The 15352-nt window shown below is 34.1% G+C and overlaps 1 protein-coding gene across 1 annotated transcript; it reads left to right on the top strand.

Annotated features, from left to right (window-relative positions):
- The first annotated feature begins 9464 nt into the window (after positions 1–9464).
- On the top strand, positions 9465–12058 carry LOC141680824 (uncharacterized). The gene is made up of 5 exons (XM_074486938.1): positions 9465–9480; positions 9591–11341; positions 11430–11449; positions 11813–11918; positions 12005–12058. Exons 1-5 carry the CDS (start codon positions 9465–9467, stop codon positions 12056–12058), a joined length of 1947 nt encoding a protein of 648 aa, XP_074343039.1.
- Positions 12059–15352: the final 3294 nt, after the last annotated feature.

Here is a 15352-nt window from a genome sequence, read left to right as displayed (position 1 = left end):
TATTGCATCAAAGTTTACGTGGCCCAGACGAGCGTGCCAAAGCCATGAATCTGTTTGAGCTTTTGTTAGCAGGCAGACTTCTGAATTTTCTTCGAGCATAATCTTGTATAAACGGTTGGCCGTCCTTTGCACCTTCATCAACATCTTCCCACCATTGTCATATATCCACAGAAAATCATCTTGCAATACCACCTTATTTCCGTCTTCTGACATTTGACCAAGACTAAGAATGTTGTTACAAAGATTTGGAATGTAAAACACATCCTTAAACACTCTTGTTTCCCCATTTTTGCACTTAAATGTGATTGAACCTTTCCCTTTAATGCATACCGTTGATCCATCTCCAAACTTTACTTTTCCTGTCACACTTTCATCCAAAGTGAAAAATTTTGATATGTCTCCAGTCATGTGATTACTTGCGCCATTGTCTAGATACCATACTTGAGATATCTTTTTCTCCCTTCCGGTCATCTCCAATTTTGGAACAACACTTTCCTCGTTCAACAACACCATTAGGATCTTCTTCTCGTCTAACTCAGAGAGCAACAATGCAGGCTCATCATCCTTGATTTGAACCAGGTTTGCCTCCATTTTTTGGTTTCTTTCTCTACATGGTCGCCTGCATTCTGCAGCATAGTGACCCAGCAAATTGCAATTATAACACCTCACGCCATCTTTATCACGACCAGCACCCTGAAAACCACGTCCACCTCGTCCTCGAAAGCTTGATTGCCCATCAGAAGTCTCCCTATTTGATCATTTTATCCATTCCTCCCGTGTGAGCAGGAGTTTGTTTTCGTTCTTCTCACGTCTAGACCACTCCTCCTCTGTTAATAGTAACTTATTCCCAACAGTACTGTTTTGGCTCCTTCCGGTGGTTAAATTTTGACCCTTCAGTCTCTCTTCATGAGCTTGGAGAGATCCAATCGCCTCCTCAACTGTCATGCTTTCCAAATCTCCAAATTGCTCTATTGTTGAAGCTATTTGCAGGAATCTAGATGGAACAACTCGTAGTAGTTTCTTAACCACATATGACTCCTGCATCTCTTCTCCTAAAGCTCGAATGGTAGATACCAGTCCATTGAGCTTCATGTAGAACTCCTCAAGCTGGTCACTGTCCTCCATGTGCAGCGACTCGAATTCCGCCTTGAGTGTCTGAACCTTGGCTTTCTTTACACGTTCGGCTCCCTGACACATAACTTTGATGGCCTCCCAGCCCTCTTTTGCCGTGTTCTTTCCTGCGATTGATAGTAAAATCTCCTCCGGTATGCCTTGGTAGATCATAGCCAAGGCAACCTTATCACTTTTATCCTCAATCGGTGTCTTTTCATCACTGGGTTCTACAACAGTCCACACACCTTGGGCCTGCATAAAAACCTTCATCTTCAATGCCCACGCCGTATAGTTTCCTTTAGCCAACATTGGGTAAGTTAGCCCCACATACCCGACCTTGCCTTTCCCTGTATCCATCTTATAACAATTGCTCTGATACCAGATGATGAAACTAGATGGATATATCAACACATGCACACACACAGAGGAACACGTATAAAACTGGAAAGACAAAGTTTTTATTTCTTAGGCAATATTTGTTCTACTCTTCACTTACAGAATAAATAGTAACCAGAGATTCGAGGACTCCTATCCTAAAACAATTGCAACTACTTCCTACATTTGCTCGACTAACTCCACGATCCTAAAATATCTGAGGGATAACACTACGACTAATTCCTAGCTGTTTACATGGGTTAACAGCTTCTTTTTTCAAATACAAAACATAAATCAAATTTAAATTATTTCCAACATGATCGACTATAATCAACATTGTTGGAAGAAGAAAAGTAAATCATTTAAGTTGCCACACTGGTACAACCCAAGATTCTACGTTGCCACACTGGTACAACTCTAGATTCTACTAAATTTGAATAGCATAATCGACTATAATCAACATTGCTATGTTCAATGAATATTTTTTTACTAAGTTGATATCGTGTTGTATTAGAAAGTTTTGAAGTGAGTGGGTTCTTGGGCCAATATTAGAAGCTGATTTTAGCAACTTACCAAACATGAGACAAAAACTTAACTTGTACAGCTACAATTTTCTTCAATTATCATACAAGGGACCAAAAAAACTGAAATAGAGACTTTATGGCTAGTGTTATCTATGTACATTGAACCTGACAAATATGTATGATGTATATGAATCAGAGGCTTGAGGTATAAGTTGGTGGGAAGCAGTAGCAAAGAAGCCAAAAGACTAACTGCAGTTCTTAAACAAGTAGATAACCGAACTAGCGGTTTGTAATTTGTTGATTTAGATCAGCACTTAATTTCAGTTATTAGAGTGCTAAATGAAGTTACTATCACGACTATTTCTATATTCGACTAAGTACTCCTATTCTTGGCAACATCCACAAAAGCGAAATCAACAAAATATCCAGTAGTTTCCAGACCTGTACATTACTATCCAAATTTTAGAGGATTGATTAGTTTATAGATATTGATTATAATTTACACAAAAAGACTAACTTTTTTCCCGATTCATTCTTCCATGAATTGCTGAAAGCGAAAAGAGGTGGATATTTATAGACGGGAAATAATAAAAATTTACTTGTCTTAGTCCTTTTTGCAATTAGTAAATATATACAAACACCAGAGTAAGCGGCACTTCGAGCTTTCCTGGAGAAAACAAACTCAACATATTTGAATGAATGACTAATCCTCATACACACTCAAAGTTATCATCCACTAAACTATACTATATTTGAGAGGCTGCATCAGAACTTGTTAGGAATATATGTGCATTAGTTTGATGATATGTTTAACAAAACACTTAAGTAGAAATCTAGTGTTTGTAGCCTCAACGGATAAGACCATTTTGGCTATCCGTTGATGGTGTAGCTTTACTTAGAAATAAGTCTAGTGTTGTAGCACATTTTAGTCTCTGAATTTGAGATATAAATTCTTAAATGTTGAGGGAAATTATAAGTCATGTTGACTACTAGAGGATATGCAGATAGGAAGGCCAATTGTAAGTATTTCATGCCTTGTAATTTTGTATAAATGAAATGGTGTCAACGGATAACTTAAAGACCTTCAACGGATGAGAAACAAAGCTTCAACGGATGTCTCTAAAGCTTCAACGGATAACATCCTTCAACGGATGAGTGCATCAACGGATAGAGCTTCAACTGCTAACACATCAACGGATAAAGCCATCAACGGATGAAGGCTTCAACGGATGTTCTGTTAAATAGCAGTTGACAAGTGGTAGTTGTACCTACAAACAGAGGCACATGGGTTGATAGAGACAACTGAGATGTGGTAGCCTATTTCAGGAACATCAGAAAAAGCAGCCGTTCTACTCTAGTATAAAGAGGCAATAGTCAACAATGCACTGGAGTAAAATGGAGAAGAAACAAGTGGAGAACTTATTTTATTATTGTACTTTTTATCTTTGTCTTCACTTGTAAACTTGGTGATATATAAACCAAGTAGCAGCTAGTAATTAGATGAGAATTTTTCCAGAGCTGTTTAGAAAAATCTTGAGAGAAAAATTATCTAGTTTGTACTAGGACGCAGCTGTGATCAACTTCTTGAATCACAGATTTTCTGAAATACCATCTCTGGTGGAACAACAATCCACCAGAAAAGTTTTTAAGGTCTGTTGTGTTCTTTACATTAGTGCTTGAATATATATCTGTCTGTATTAGCTTAAAGCAATTCACACACTTGTTTATCTTGAACACAAAGCCTTTAAAACTGCTCAAAACTTGAAAAAGTTTTGAGATTTACATTCAACCCCCCTTCTGTAAATCTCATTGTTAGTCCACTAGGAATAACAGAACTACTCCACTGTACGATTTCATATTTTTCTTTCTTTTCAGATTATAATTTTACACCACAAGTCAATCAATAAATTACAACCCATAAGACGAAAAAGTCATTTTACACAAATTATGTTACTCTATATTATTCGAAACAACAAGAAATCGAAAAATCTAAGAAAAGTAGAACTAAAGATTTTCAAATTCACACCGCAGTAACAATATTAAACTAGGTTGAGCCCCGTACAATATTAACACAAACATGAAAATTAGGCATTAAATTATCCAATTAATACAAATAATCAACTAATCCCGCCATCATAAACATACACACTGCTAATTATAAAAAATCTACCTTCTAAACAGAGCAATTCTCGCACAAAGTTAAGCACATTTCAAATTTCGTAAGTACAAAAATATGGCCATGTACAAAAATCTAAAAATCCACAAAATAAATGTGAGAGAGAAATAGTTACTTTGATAGAGAGAGAGATAATAGATGGAGAGAGAGGGAGAGAGAGATTGGGAGAGAGAAATAGAGAAAGAACGAAGAGAAGATGAGAGAGAGAGAGAGAGATTAGGGGAAGAGAGAAAGAAAATATACCTTGAGATGTTCACGTAGGAGAGATCGAGAGCCGAGAGGAGCGGAGCTAGAAGACCTAGAGTAACAGAAGTGTAATTGGGGAGAAATAATAAGAAAGGGGTGTTAGAAATATCGCATTTTTTCAGGAGAAATGAACCCCTCCAACCCTTCACAAAACCCTCTGCAACCCAACCCTCCTAAAAAAATTATTTCCCAAACATGGTTTTTAAAAACCCCCCTCAACCCAGCCCAGCCCAACCCTCTCAACCCACAAATCAAACAACCCCTAAATAGGACCTCGAAGTGGATGTTGTTTTTAGACCCAAAAGAGTTTGGATATGAATTTGGATCTTAGGTATACCGAACCGATAACCGACCCGAAATTCGTTCCAAACCTGATCCAAACCCAAAACCGAGAAAATCCAATAACATATTCATATCTTACATAATTTTATAACAATAATATATGATTTATGTACATCAAATAATTAAATTTAATATTTATGAACGATATGTTGAATAATTGTTGATAATTAAATTTATTATATTTGATGCTAAAATTGAATTACATAAATTGGTAGAGTACTATTTTTTTAGTTAAACAAACGAACACATATAGCTCATTTCTCCTACCAGTTTAGACAAAAAATGTCAGTATAGCTCATTTCTCCTACAAGTTTAGACAAAAAATGTTTATTAGTTTTAGTTCAATTGTTAGTTATATAAATTTAAAGAAGCAGCGTGATCATATTTAATAACGCACATTCTTGACCTACACTACATTACTGTATGAAAAATTAAATATTAGTTAATTTTAAAATTTCAAATATTTGTAAAAGTCATAAATACATGATTTCATTGATTCATCATTATTAGGACAATCATATCCAATAATATCAAGCCTGTAAAAATAAATAATACACTAAGATTTTGTTGTTAAGAAAAACTTATTATAGAAATAATTAATACAATTTGTTATATTCATACCAGTGCCATGAAATTCCAAACCTCAACGTAACCCTCGTTAATATAAATTCTAGATGCTCGAGTATTAGTGATTGAAACAATATATGAAATTAAAAACAATACATTTAACATAAGTTAAGCATAGTTTAAAGTTTTAATTACATTTTTATTTAAATATCATGAATGAAATCTAAGGGCTTACCTCTATCCATCATAACTTTTGCACTTGACAAAATAACTATGACCGACATGTCTAAAACATATTCGTATTAAGGTGTTATACTTTGAGTTAATTTACTCACTATATTCACTTTAACAGGGTACCTTGTAACAATTAAAATGGAAAGTTAAATTTAAAAGTTAAGTTATTGTATAATTAGTTAATTTATTCTATTTATAACTTATTGATTAAAACCTGCCATGATAAAGTTATAATCTTATCAGAGGTTTGAGTCCAAATATCGGGTTCATGTTAATCATTGGTTGTAGATGTTCGACTACTCTAATAACATCTGAAAAATGACATGTTGAAATGTAAAAAAATAATATATTTGATATGATTTCTGTATAAGATAAGTGTCGAGAAATATAATCATACCAATGACGAATGACAGATTAAAGGCATATTTAACCGGATTTATAGCTAAAGCAGCACTTGCACAAATTTGAAAATGTGTGTGGTAAATTGACCACTTCGTGATTTTAATGAATTAAATGGACCATGATTGAATTTGAGAAAATTATTTTTAAGGCAGATGGAACAGGTCTGAAATTTCTAGTCGCATGTGTAGTAAGAAAATTAGATATTTCATACTGTTGTCCCTCAATAATATTAATTCCCAAAGCATTCCATAAGTCTGTCCTAAAAAAGCCTGCATACGATTATGTTGACAAACAGGGAAAAGAAATTGTTAAAAATGTCTATTTTTACTATGAAGGTTTATGAAAATAATATTAAAATATGCATATGACGTGATTTACCCGATCTTCCAAAAGAATTATAGTACAACCAATGGAAACTCCTTATTTAGTCTTGGAAGGCTACAAAATGGTAACACAGACTCGTAATCTGAAATTAGTATTCTGCATATTGAGTGAAGAAATCGAATGAAAGGTATTCGGCTATGTAAGAAAATCGGTTTGTGAAAAATATTAATAGTTAAGCCAATAGACGTGACACTAAACATAACTATGCAATAATTAATATTAACTAAAAGCTGATTACTAACCCATAATTTTTCGAGAATCTCCTTGACAACGTATCTTTAGAAGCTCTGAGTTACAATATATGAACTGGTCTTACAGTATGGCTATTTAAATATAAAAATGCTACAAATTAAAAAAGTTTATTTCATATCTAAAATTTTAATACTGAGACTTGAAAAGACTTTTTTTAATTAGTTATATTTATATAAATGGGTGGAAGGTTGTTGATTAATTGGCGAATTCTTAAATTAAACATAAATTTGTTATAATCATAGTATAATACAAAAAGATTATTACATTATTAATCACGAAGATACTATTTGCAGTAATTTGGTAAAATTTGTTAAGAAATTTCGTGTAAAATAAACATGATTTTTTTTGCTTTTATTTTATATCAATTTACATAGCAATCGCGAAAATACTAATCGTTAAATTTTAAAAAAATAGTTTAGGAATGAAGTGTGGAACACACATCTAATCTCCAGATTGAATTTTGTATATTTATTAATTAACTATTTTTATAAAATTATGTGAGAATTAGTTGTCAATTTTCTCTTGAGTGCATAAATACATGTATAAAGTTATTATAGTCATATTAATATAAAAAAGATTATTACATCGTTAATTATGAAGATAGTAATTGAATAAATTTCCTAAAATTAGTTAAGGAGTGAAGTGTATAACAAAAATAAAAAAATTGTTTTTATTTTATATCAGCTTACACAGTATAATCACCAAGATACTAATTGCGTCAATTTAAAAAAATTAATTTAATGATGAAGCGTAGAAAACACGTATAATCTATCACTTTAATTTTGTATATTACTTAACGGGTTACTATTATAAAAATAGGTGAGATGTGGTTGTCACTTTTCTCTTGATTTAATAATTTTTTATAAAATAGGCGAGTTGTAAAATTAAGCATAAAATTGTTATAGTCATAGTATTTTTGAAAAGATTATTATATTTTTAATCACCATATACTAATTGAACTAAGTTTCTAAAATTAATTAAGGAATGCAGTGTATGAATAGTACATTTATACTATGACTATAAAAACTTTATAATAGTTGTTAGCATTCATTACATACTCTACTAGAATTCTGTCAATAGACATCGGTCCTTAGACATCGGTTGCTCAGACGACCGATGTTAAAGTTCATTTAGACATCGATTATTTTAAAACTGATGTTAATTATTGTTTTAGACATCGGTCCAGAAAATAACCAATGTCTATACTTATTTTTCAAAAATGAAAAACGTTAGTTAGACATCGGTTTTCTATATAACCGATGTCTTTGTTTTATAGACGTCGGTTGTATTTTACAACCTTGTCGATGGTTAACTTAAAAAAATTAAAAAAAATACACGGAAACTTTCCCCCCTTATTCCCCAAATATTCCCCGCCCTTCTTAACCAAAAAAAACCCGTTTCCCCCCTAATTATTTTTCCTGTCTCTCTCTCTCTCTCACTCTCACTCTCTCTGAGCTCACTCTCTCTGGTTCTCTTTCCCTCTCTCTTCCATCTCTCTGCTTCTCTCCCTCTCTCTCTTCCATCTCTCTCTATCTCTCACACACACCATATCAGTTTATAATAAGTACATAGGTTTTAATTAAACCCCAAATTGAAGAACACCATCAGTTAATCAAAATCCATCTACGAGAAACCCGAATTTCTGAACAAGTATGTTTGTTTATTTAGGTTTGTATGTTCGATTAGGTTACATTTGTTCAATTAGGGTTTGTTCATAAATTTTAATGGGTTTTTTCCTTTTTGAACAGGTTTTGAGATTCATTGAGCCAAATAAGGTTTGTACTCTAATTTTATATTTTTTCTTGAGTTATTTTAAATATGCATGTATATATATTTACATAAATCTGCATTTTTTTAACATAAATTAGGTTTGTGTTCTTGTGTATATATATTTAGGTTTGCCTAAATATATTAATTAGGTTTGATATTTCCATGTATTTTTCTTTTCTAGTTGATATCTTCCGATTTTTGTCCGTTTAAAGTTTTAAGTAATATTATGTTTTTAAATTCGATTTTGTCCATTTGCAGATTATCTCATCAAGTCTCGGAATTTGACAGTGCCTGCACATTTTACTTCAAGAAGGAGGTTATAAATTCTTATTCATTTCCTTTTTTTCCTTTTTTATGTATATATTATGTAGGAAGGGATTCACTAGTAACCGATCTGTCATTATTTATGTATACATTATTTGATTTGGATTGTTGTTTATGTATCAGATTTAGTGTATCATTCTCTTTTAATAGATGAGATGCCATGAATGTACTAGTTGTCATTTGTGTAAAATCTTTCAATTTTTTAAGGGCATGTTTGTTATTAATTCGCGCTTGAATATGTGCACCTGTATTGATTATGCTAGTTAAACAATGTTGACTTTCTTGGTTTTGTTTAGCATGAAGTAATTAAGCGATGCATAACTTGTGATAAATATATACCGCTAATTCCTAGTATTAAGTATGTATTTTAGCTGCATAATAAGGATAAAACATAAAACATAGCATATCTATTTTATATTAATAAATATTTATATTCAATAACCAAGAAATATAGTATAGTAGAATTATGAGTATATAATGAATATAAATGATATATAAACTTACTCTAATATTTGATGTTGAAATGACCATCAGGTGGTTAGGTTGCTAGATTGCTGGTCATACATTTTCAGTTATGGATAAGTCGTGGATATCGAAAGATAGGGATTCTTTAGAATTTGAAATTGTTGTCGAAGAATTCTTGATTTTCGCTGAAGAAAATTGTAAAGATCCTAAAAGAATTCCTTGTCCATGTGGTCGATGTGTGAATTTTAAAAAATTCTCAACCAAAATCATAAGGGGACATATCTACGATCATGGTTTTAGTTTGGGGTATGTTGATTGGATTTGGCATGAAGAAAAATCTACTAGGAGTACTAGGTCTTCTATAGGTAGTACACGTCCTGCTTCAGACCAACCTACATAGCACTTTGCTGCATCAGAAACTGTTGAAGTTTGTGAAGCGGCTTTTAATTTGGGTAATTACGATAAGGATTCATATGATTTTCAGAGGTTTGTTGTTGATGCAGAACAACCGTTGTTTGAGGGCAGCGAGTGCACAAAGTTACAGTCAATGTTAAAATTGCATAATTGGAAAGCTAGGTTTGGTATTAGCGACACTGCCTTTACTGAGCTGCTCTCTTCAGTTGGCTCGATCCTTCCTAAAGATAATGTGTTGCCTCCTAACGCATATGAAGCGAAGAAAACTTTATCCGATTTAGGTCTAGAGTATATAAAAATTCATTCGTGTCCCAATGATTGTATACTGTATAGGGGCATACATTCTGATGCTTCTCAGTGTCCTCATTGCAAGCTGTCACGTTGGAAAGTACGGAAGAATGGCCAACTTAGGGTCAATGTTCCAGCCAAGGTCATGTGGTATTTTCCTATAATTCCAAGATTTAAACGGTTATTTAAATCTCCCTCTACTGCTGAACTCATGACTTGGCATGCAAATCAGCGAATAAATGATGACAAGATGCGACATCCGGCCGACTCTCCTTCTTGGAGGAATATCGATTACCGGTGGCCTGCCTTTGGTAGTGAATCTAGGAATATTAGGTTGGCTTTATCAGCGGATGGTATCAACCCACATACTAATGGGTTAGTCAATCAATATACTTGCTGGCCAATTGTGTTGGTAACGTACAATCTTCCTCCGTGGTTATGCATGAAAAGGAAGTTCATGATGTTGTCAGTTTTAGTTCCTGGTCCACATGAGCCGGGAAATAACATCGACGTTTATTTACAACCGTTGATTGATGATCTGAAAAAACTTTTGGAAGAAGGTAAACCAAACGTTTATGACGCCTATAGTAAATCATATTTCACTCTAAAAGCAATTTTATTGTGGACTATAAATGAATTTCCAGCATATGGAAACTTGTCAGGCTGCGTGAATAAGGGTTATAAGAGTTGTCCAATTTGTGGTGACGATACTGTGGCTAAATATTTAAGTCACAGTAGGAAGATGTGCTTCCAAGGTTATCGCCGTTATTTGCCTAGGCAGCACCCTTATAGGAGGTATAAGGCGGCCTTTAACGAACAACAAGAGTTGGGGAACGCATGTCAACCCCTTTCCGGAGTAGAAGTGTTAGCGCGTCAGGAACGAATTGATTTTTGTTTTGGAAAAGAGGTGAAGAAGTCGAAGAAGGTGGAATGTCCATGGAAGAAAAAATCTGTTTTCTTTGAGTTAGAATATTGGAAATATCATCATGTTCGCCACTGTCTCGATGTTATGCACATCGAGAAAAATGTGTGTGATAATCTGCTTGGGACGTTATTAAATATGCGAAAGTCAAAAGATAGTGAGGCGGCACGTCGTGATATGATTGATATGGGTGTTAGACATGATTTAGCTCCTCAAGTAGGAGAAAAGAAGACCTATCTGCCCCCTTCCCCTTTTACTTTGTCGAAGGCCGAAAAAAAGAAAGTGTTGAACTCATTCTTGTCTATGAAACTTCCCTCTGGACATGGATCAAACATAAAAAATTGTGTATCCATGTCTGATTTGAAGATATACGGGCTTAAGTCCCATGACTGCCATATCCTTCTCCAACAACTCCTCCCTGTTGCCATTCGATCTGTTCTCCCGAAAAATGTTAGGGTCACAATCATACGACTGTGCTTCTTTTTTAATGCTTTATGCAGCAAAGTTGTCGATGTCTCAAAACTCGATAAATTGCAGTCAGATGTAATAATAACCTTATGCGATCTAGAAAAAAAATTCCCTTCATCATTTTTTGATGTAATGTTACATCTTATTGTCCACTTGGTCCTAGAAGTGCGTTTATGTGGACCGGTATTTTATAGATGGAATGTATGCCTTCGAACGATTCAATAAAGTGCTAAAGAGCTACGTACGAAACCGATATTATCCTGAAGGTTGTATGGCAGAAAGCTACCTTAAAGAAGAATCAGTAGAATTCTGCACAGAATTTATGAGCCAGACTTCCAGTTGAGCAAGGCAAGCAATCTGGTCCATTATCTGCCGCGATAATAAAGGTCGTGGAAGAAAAAGAGCGAGATGAGACTCATCTGCATGTCCTTCAAAATAATGATGAAGTGTATCCCTATATCGTGTACGTTTATTTTATTAACTTGTCCTATTTGTTTGAAGATATAATTTTTGTGGGTTATTTCTAATATTTATGCATATTCTCAGAATGCACAAGGAGTATTTGGATGAAATTTACCGAGGGAAGAAAAAAAGTGTTCATTGGCTCATGGGAGAGCACAATCGGCTATTTGCCGATTGGTTTGAAAAAAAAGTAGGTTTTGTGTAGTGTCTACTTAAATAGTTGTTAGTTGTAGTTTGCAACTGACGGATTTTTTTATTATATAATATTATGTATAGGTAAGTAGTGAAATGAAGGGAAATCCCGATGCTGTTTCAGAGACGATACGATGACTCGCTGGAAAACCATCATTTTCTGTTTTAACTTATCAAGGTTTCTCAGTCAATGGAGTCCGATACTTTATGAAAGACCGAGATGATGCGCGGGTTGTTCAAAACAGTGGAGTTTCTGTTATTGCTAAGGCAGTCCAGGTCTCCAGTGCGAAAGATTTAAACCCCATTGAGAGTGATATGACCTTTTATGGCATAATCTTGGAAGTATGAGAGTTGGATTACCATGAGTTCAAAGCTCCGCTCTTCTTGTGTAAATGGGCAGAGAATGATAAAGGCATAAAGATCGACGATCTTGGCTTCACACTTGTGGATTTCAATCGACAAGGCCATAAGAAGGATAAATATGTCTCTGTTGACCAAGTCAACCAGGTGTTTTATTTTTAACCGATGTCTAATAAGATATAGACATCGGTTTTTTATTTGTAATCGATGTTATTTTATAAATATTGATTGTGTGTTATAGTTTTAAGCAAGCCTAATCGTCCTAATATTACATTTCTGAACTTGACATTAAACAATTATATAACATCAATGTGAATTAGACTTCAGAAATTTTCCAGAAACGATGTGTAATATTACATAGACATCGGTTTTTAACCGATGTCTATGAGAAAATACATTTAACATCAGTCGCGAAGACATCATACATTTTTTACATAGACATCGGTTAAAAACCGATGTCTAAGGTTTTTTTTCTAGTAGTGATATATAAATTATGTTGATTAGATGATGCAATAATTACATTTTTGAAGATGCTCTTTATTCCTTATTGGCTAAATTGGTTTTATGTCAAATATCATAAGATTACATAAATCGGTTGTTAGTGGTCAGAACTGAAAAATCACTCAATATCAAACTAATGTGAATTGATTATGGTCTAGTATTATTTATTTATAAATAAAAAATAGTTGTCAACACCAAACAAATACTTGTTACACACAAATAAATCGAAAGCATACAAGGGAGAAGAGCATACTTGGGGTTCGAGTTCTGTACGAGCCTCTTGTTAATCTATTGGGTTTCTTATATAGGCAGACAAATATACAAAGCCTAAATTTAATAAGGTATCTTAAAACTTGGTCCTAAGGTTTCTACAAACTCTCTAAATAAATCCCAAAAATAAAATATTAGACGCATATAATTACCTAAACTAAAAAGATTTCGATTTTCTAAATTATTCTTACGCTTATTTCCACAAATAGAAAATCTTTTCCCAACTCAAATAACTTGCACAAAAAGTTTCCGAATATTCTAATTTAAAATATTTATCTAAATGAATTAATATATCATACTATCTAATAAATAAATTAAATATAAAATTACAGATTTTACATTCCTCCCTCCTTAAAAGAATTTGGTCCTCAAATTCACAGAAATAAATTAAACAACTCACTTAAGAAAATAAATCATACCTTAATTGCGATAGTTGTCATTTCGTGTGAGCTGAAACACACGTACTTTACCCATCTTGTTATTTGCTTCCTTCCTTGGTGGCGGTGGCGGGTTATGCGGGCAATTCGAAATCTTGTGTCCTACTTCTCCGTAATGAAAACAAGCACCTGTATTCCAACGGCAGACTTTGTTGGGATGATTCTTGCTACACCACGAACACCTTTCATGATCTCCCTGGCCTCTAATATTATCGTGCACGTGTGGCTTCTTGAGTGGTCCCCCTTGAAAAGATTGCCCACCAGTTTGAGCGAACCGCCTCTTATTGCAGCTACCAGACGCCTTTTCAGAATCTGCCAAGCCTCTCTCGATCACTAACGCCTTGTTGAGGACTGCCTCGTATGTTTGAAGTTCAAAAGAAGCCACATAGTTCCTGATATCTCTTCGAAGTCCCTCTTCTAATCTTCGTGCTCGACTAATCTCATCTGCTACTAAGGTCGACGCGTACTTTGCAAGCTTTGCAAATTCTGCTTCGTATTCAATGATGGTTCTTCCACCTTGCTGCAGCCGAATGAAGTCCCTCTCTTTCTGCAGACAAACTATTCTCGGAAAGTACTTATCCTGCAAAGCCTTCTTGAAATTTTCCCAAGTGTACGGTTCAGGATTTTCTTCAAGTTTTGTTGTCTGGTTCTTCCTCTTTTCCATGAGCCACTAGTCGTAAGCGCTTCCTTGCAATTGGTACACAGCTAAGGTGACCTTCTGTTGCTCATTGCTCCCTAGAAGTCTGAAAGCTTTTTCCATCTCTTGGATCCACATCTCAACGATAGCCGGGTCTGTAGCTCCATCAAAAGTTGGCGGGTTCAAACGCTTGAACTGAGAGACGATATTTGGCTTCGGTTGCTGATTCACAAGTACAACTAGAGTTTCAGCCAGCTGGTCAAAGACGTTTCCTCCTTCATCATTGTTGCCCTGATTGCCGTTATTGTTCTGATTTTCGTTGTTGTTCTGGTTGTTACCATTCTCCCCATTCCTCTTTTCTAAAACACACAAAATAATTTATAAACTTATAGTCAATAATCAAAAAGCACAATGTCAAGCATAACAAATAATCACACAAATAAATGCCCTAAATCCAAAATAATTTTATAGGACCTATACGATAGTCTAAAGGATCGCATCCTCGGGAATGTACTAGTCCCATACCTAATACACTCCGTAGGACGACCTGCTCTGATACCTGCTGTAACTGCCTGCACTTCCGGACTATTAAATCTAAATACAAAAACTTAAGTAAAATAGAATCTTATTCGATAATTCTAATATATCACGAAGGTCAAAGCAGCGGTCAAACTCAATAATCAAAATCATAAAAATAGAGACGCAACTCCACAAATCCGATATTAATTGTCTATACAGATAATCAAATTTATTCTCTTAAAACAAAGTCTTTATTCTAATTCAAATAGCACGAAACTAAGCAGCACATATCTCCACATACTTCTCATTCCTTCTTCTTAATATGCTCCAAATTCCGAACCTGAAATATTAAAAAGGGTGAGCTACAAAGCTCAGCATGTACAAATTGGCTAACTATTTAACTGAAAAACAATGAGGTTTTAATAAAACAATTTTTCTCAAATCAGTAATAATTTTATAAAACATTTTCTAACAAAAATCCAACCCAATGTTTTATATTTAATTTCAGAATTTAAAACAGAACATAGCTGATTTTATAACAGAACAGAACAGAGTAAAATAGAACGAAACTATAAATTCTTATAAATACCACAGTCTTGATCTAAAACCACACTTTTCCAGTAGCCGACATCTTATTCTTATTCTTATTCTTTATACCACACTTTGCCAGTGGTCGACATCTAAAGTTCAATAATTACGTGCCCTTAA

This window comes from Apium graveolens, chromosome 8 (genome assembly GCF_009905375.1).
Source record: "Apium graveolens cultivar Ventura chromosome 8, ASM990537v1, whole genome shotgun sequence".
Classification (NCBI taxonomy): domain Eukaryota; kingdom Viridiplantae; phylum Streptophyta; class Magnoliopsida; order Apiales; family Apiaceae; genus Apium; species Apium graveolens.
Note: the sequence above shows the minus strand (reverse complement) of the source record. Positions and strands in the feature narration are given on the sequence as shown.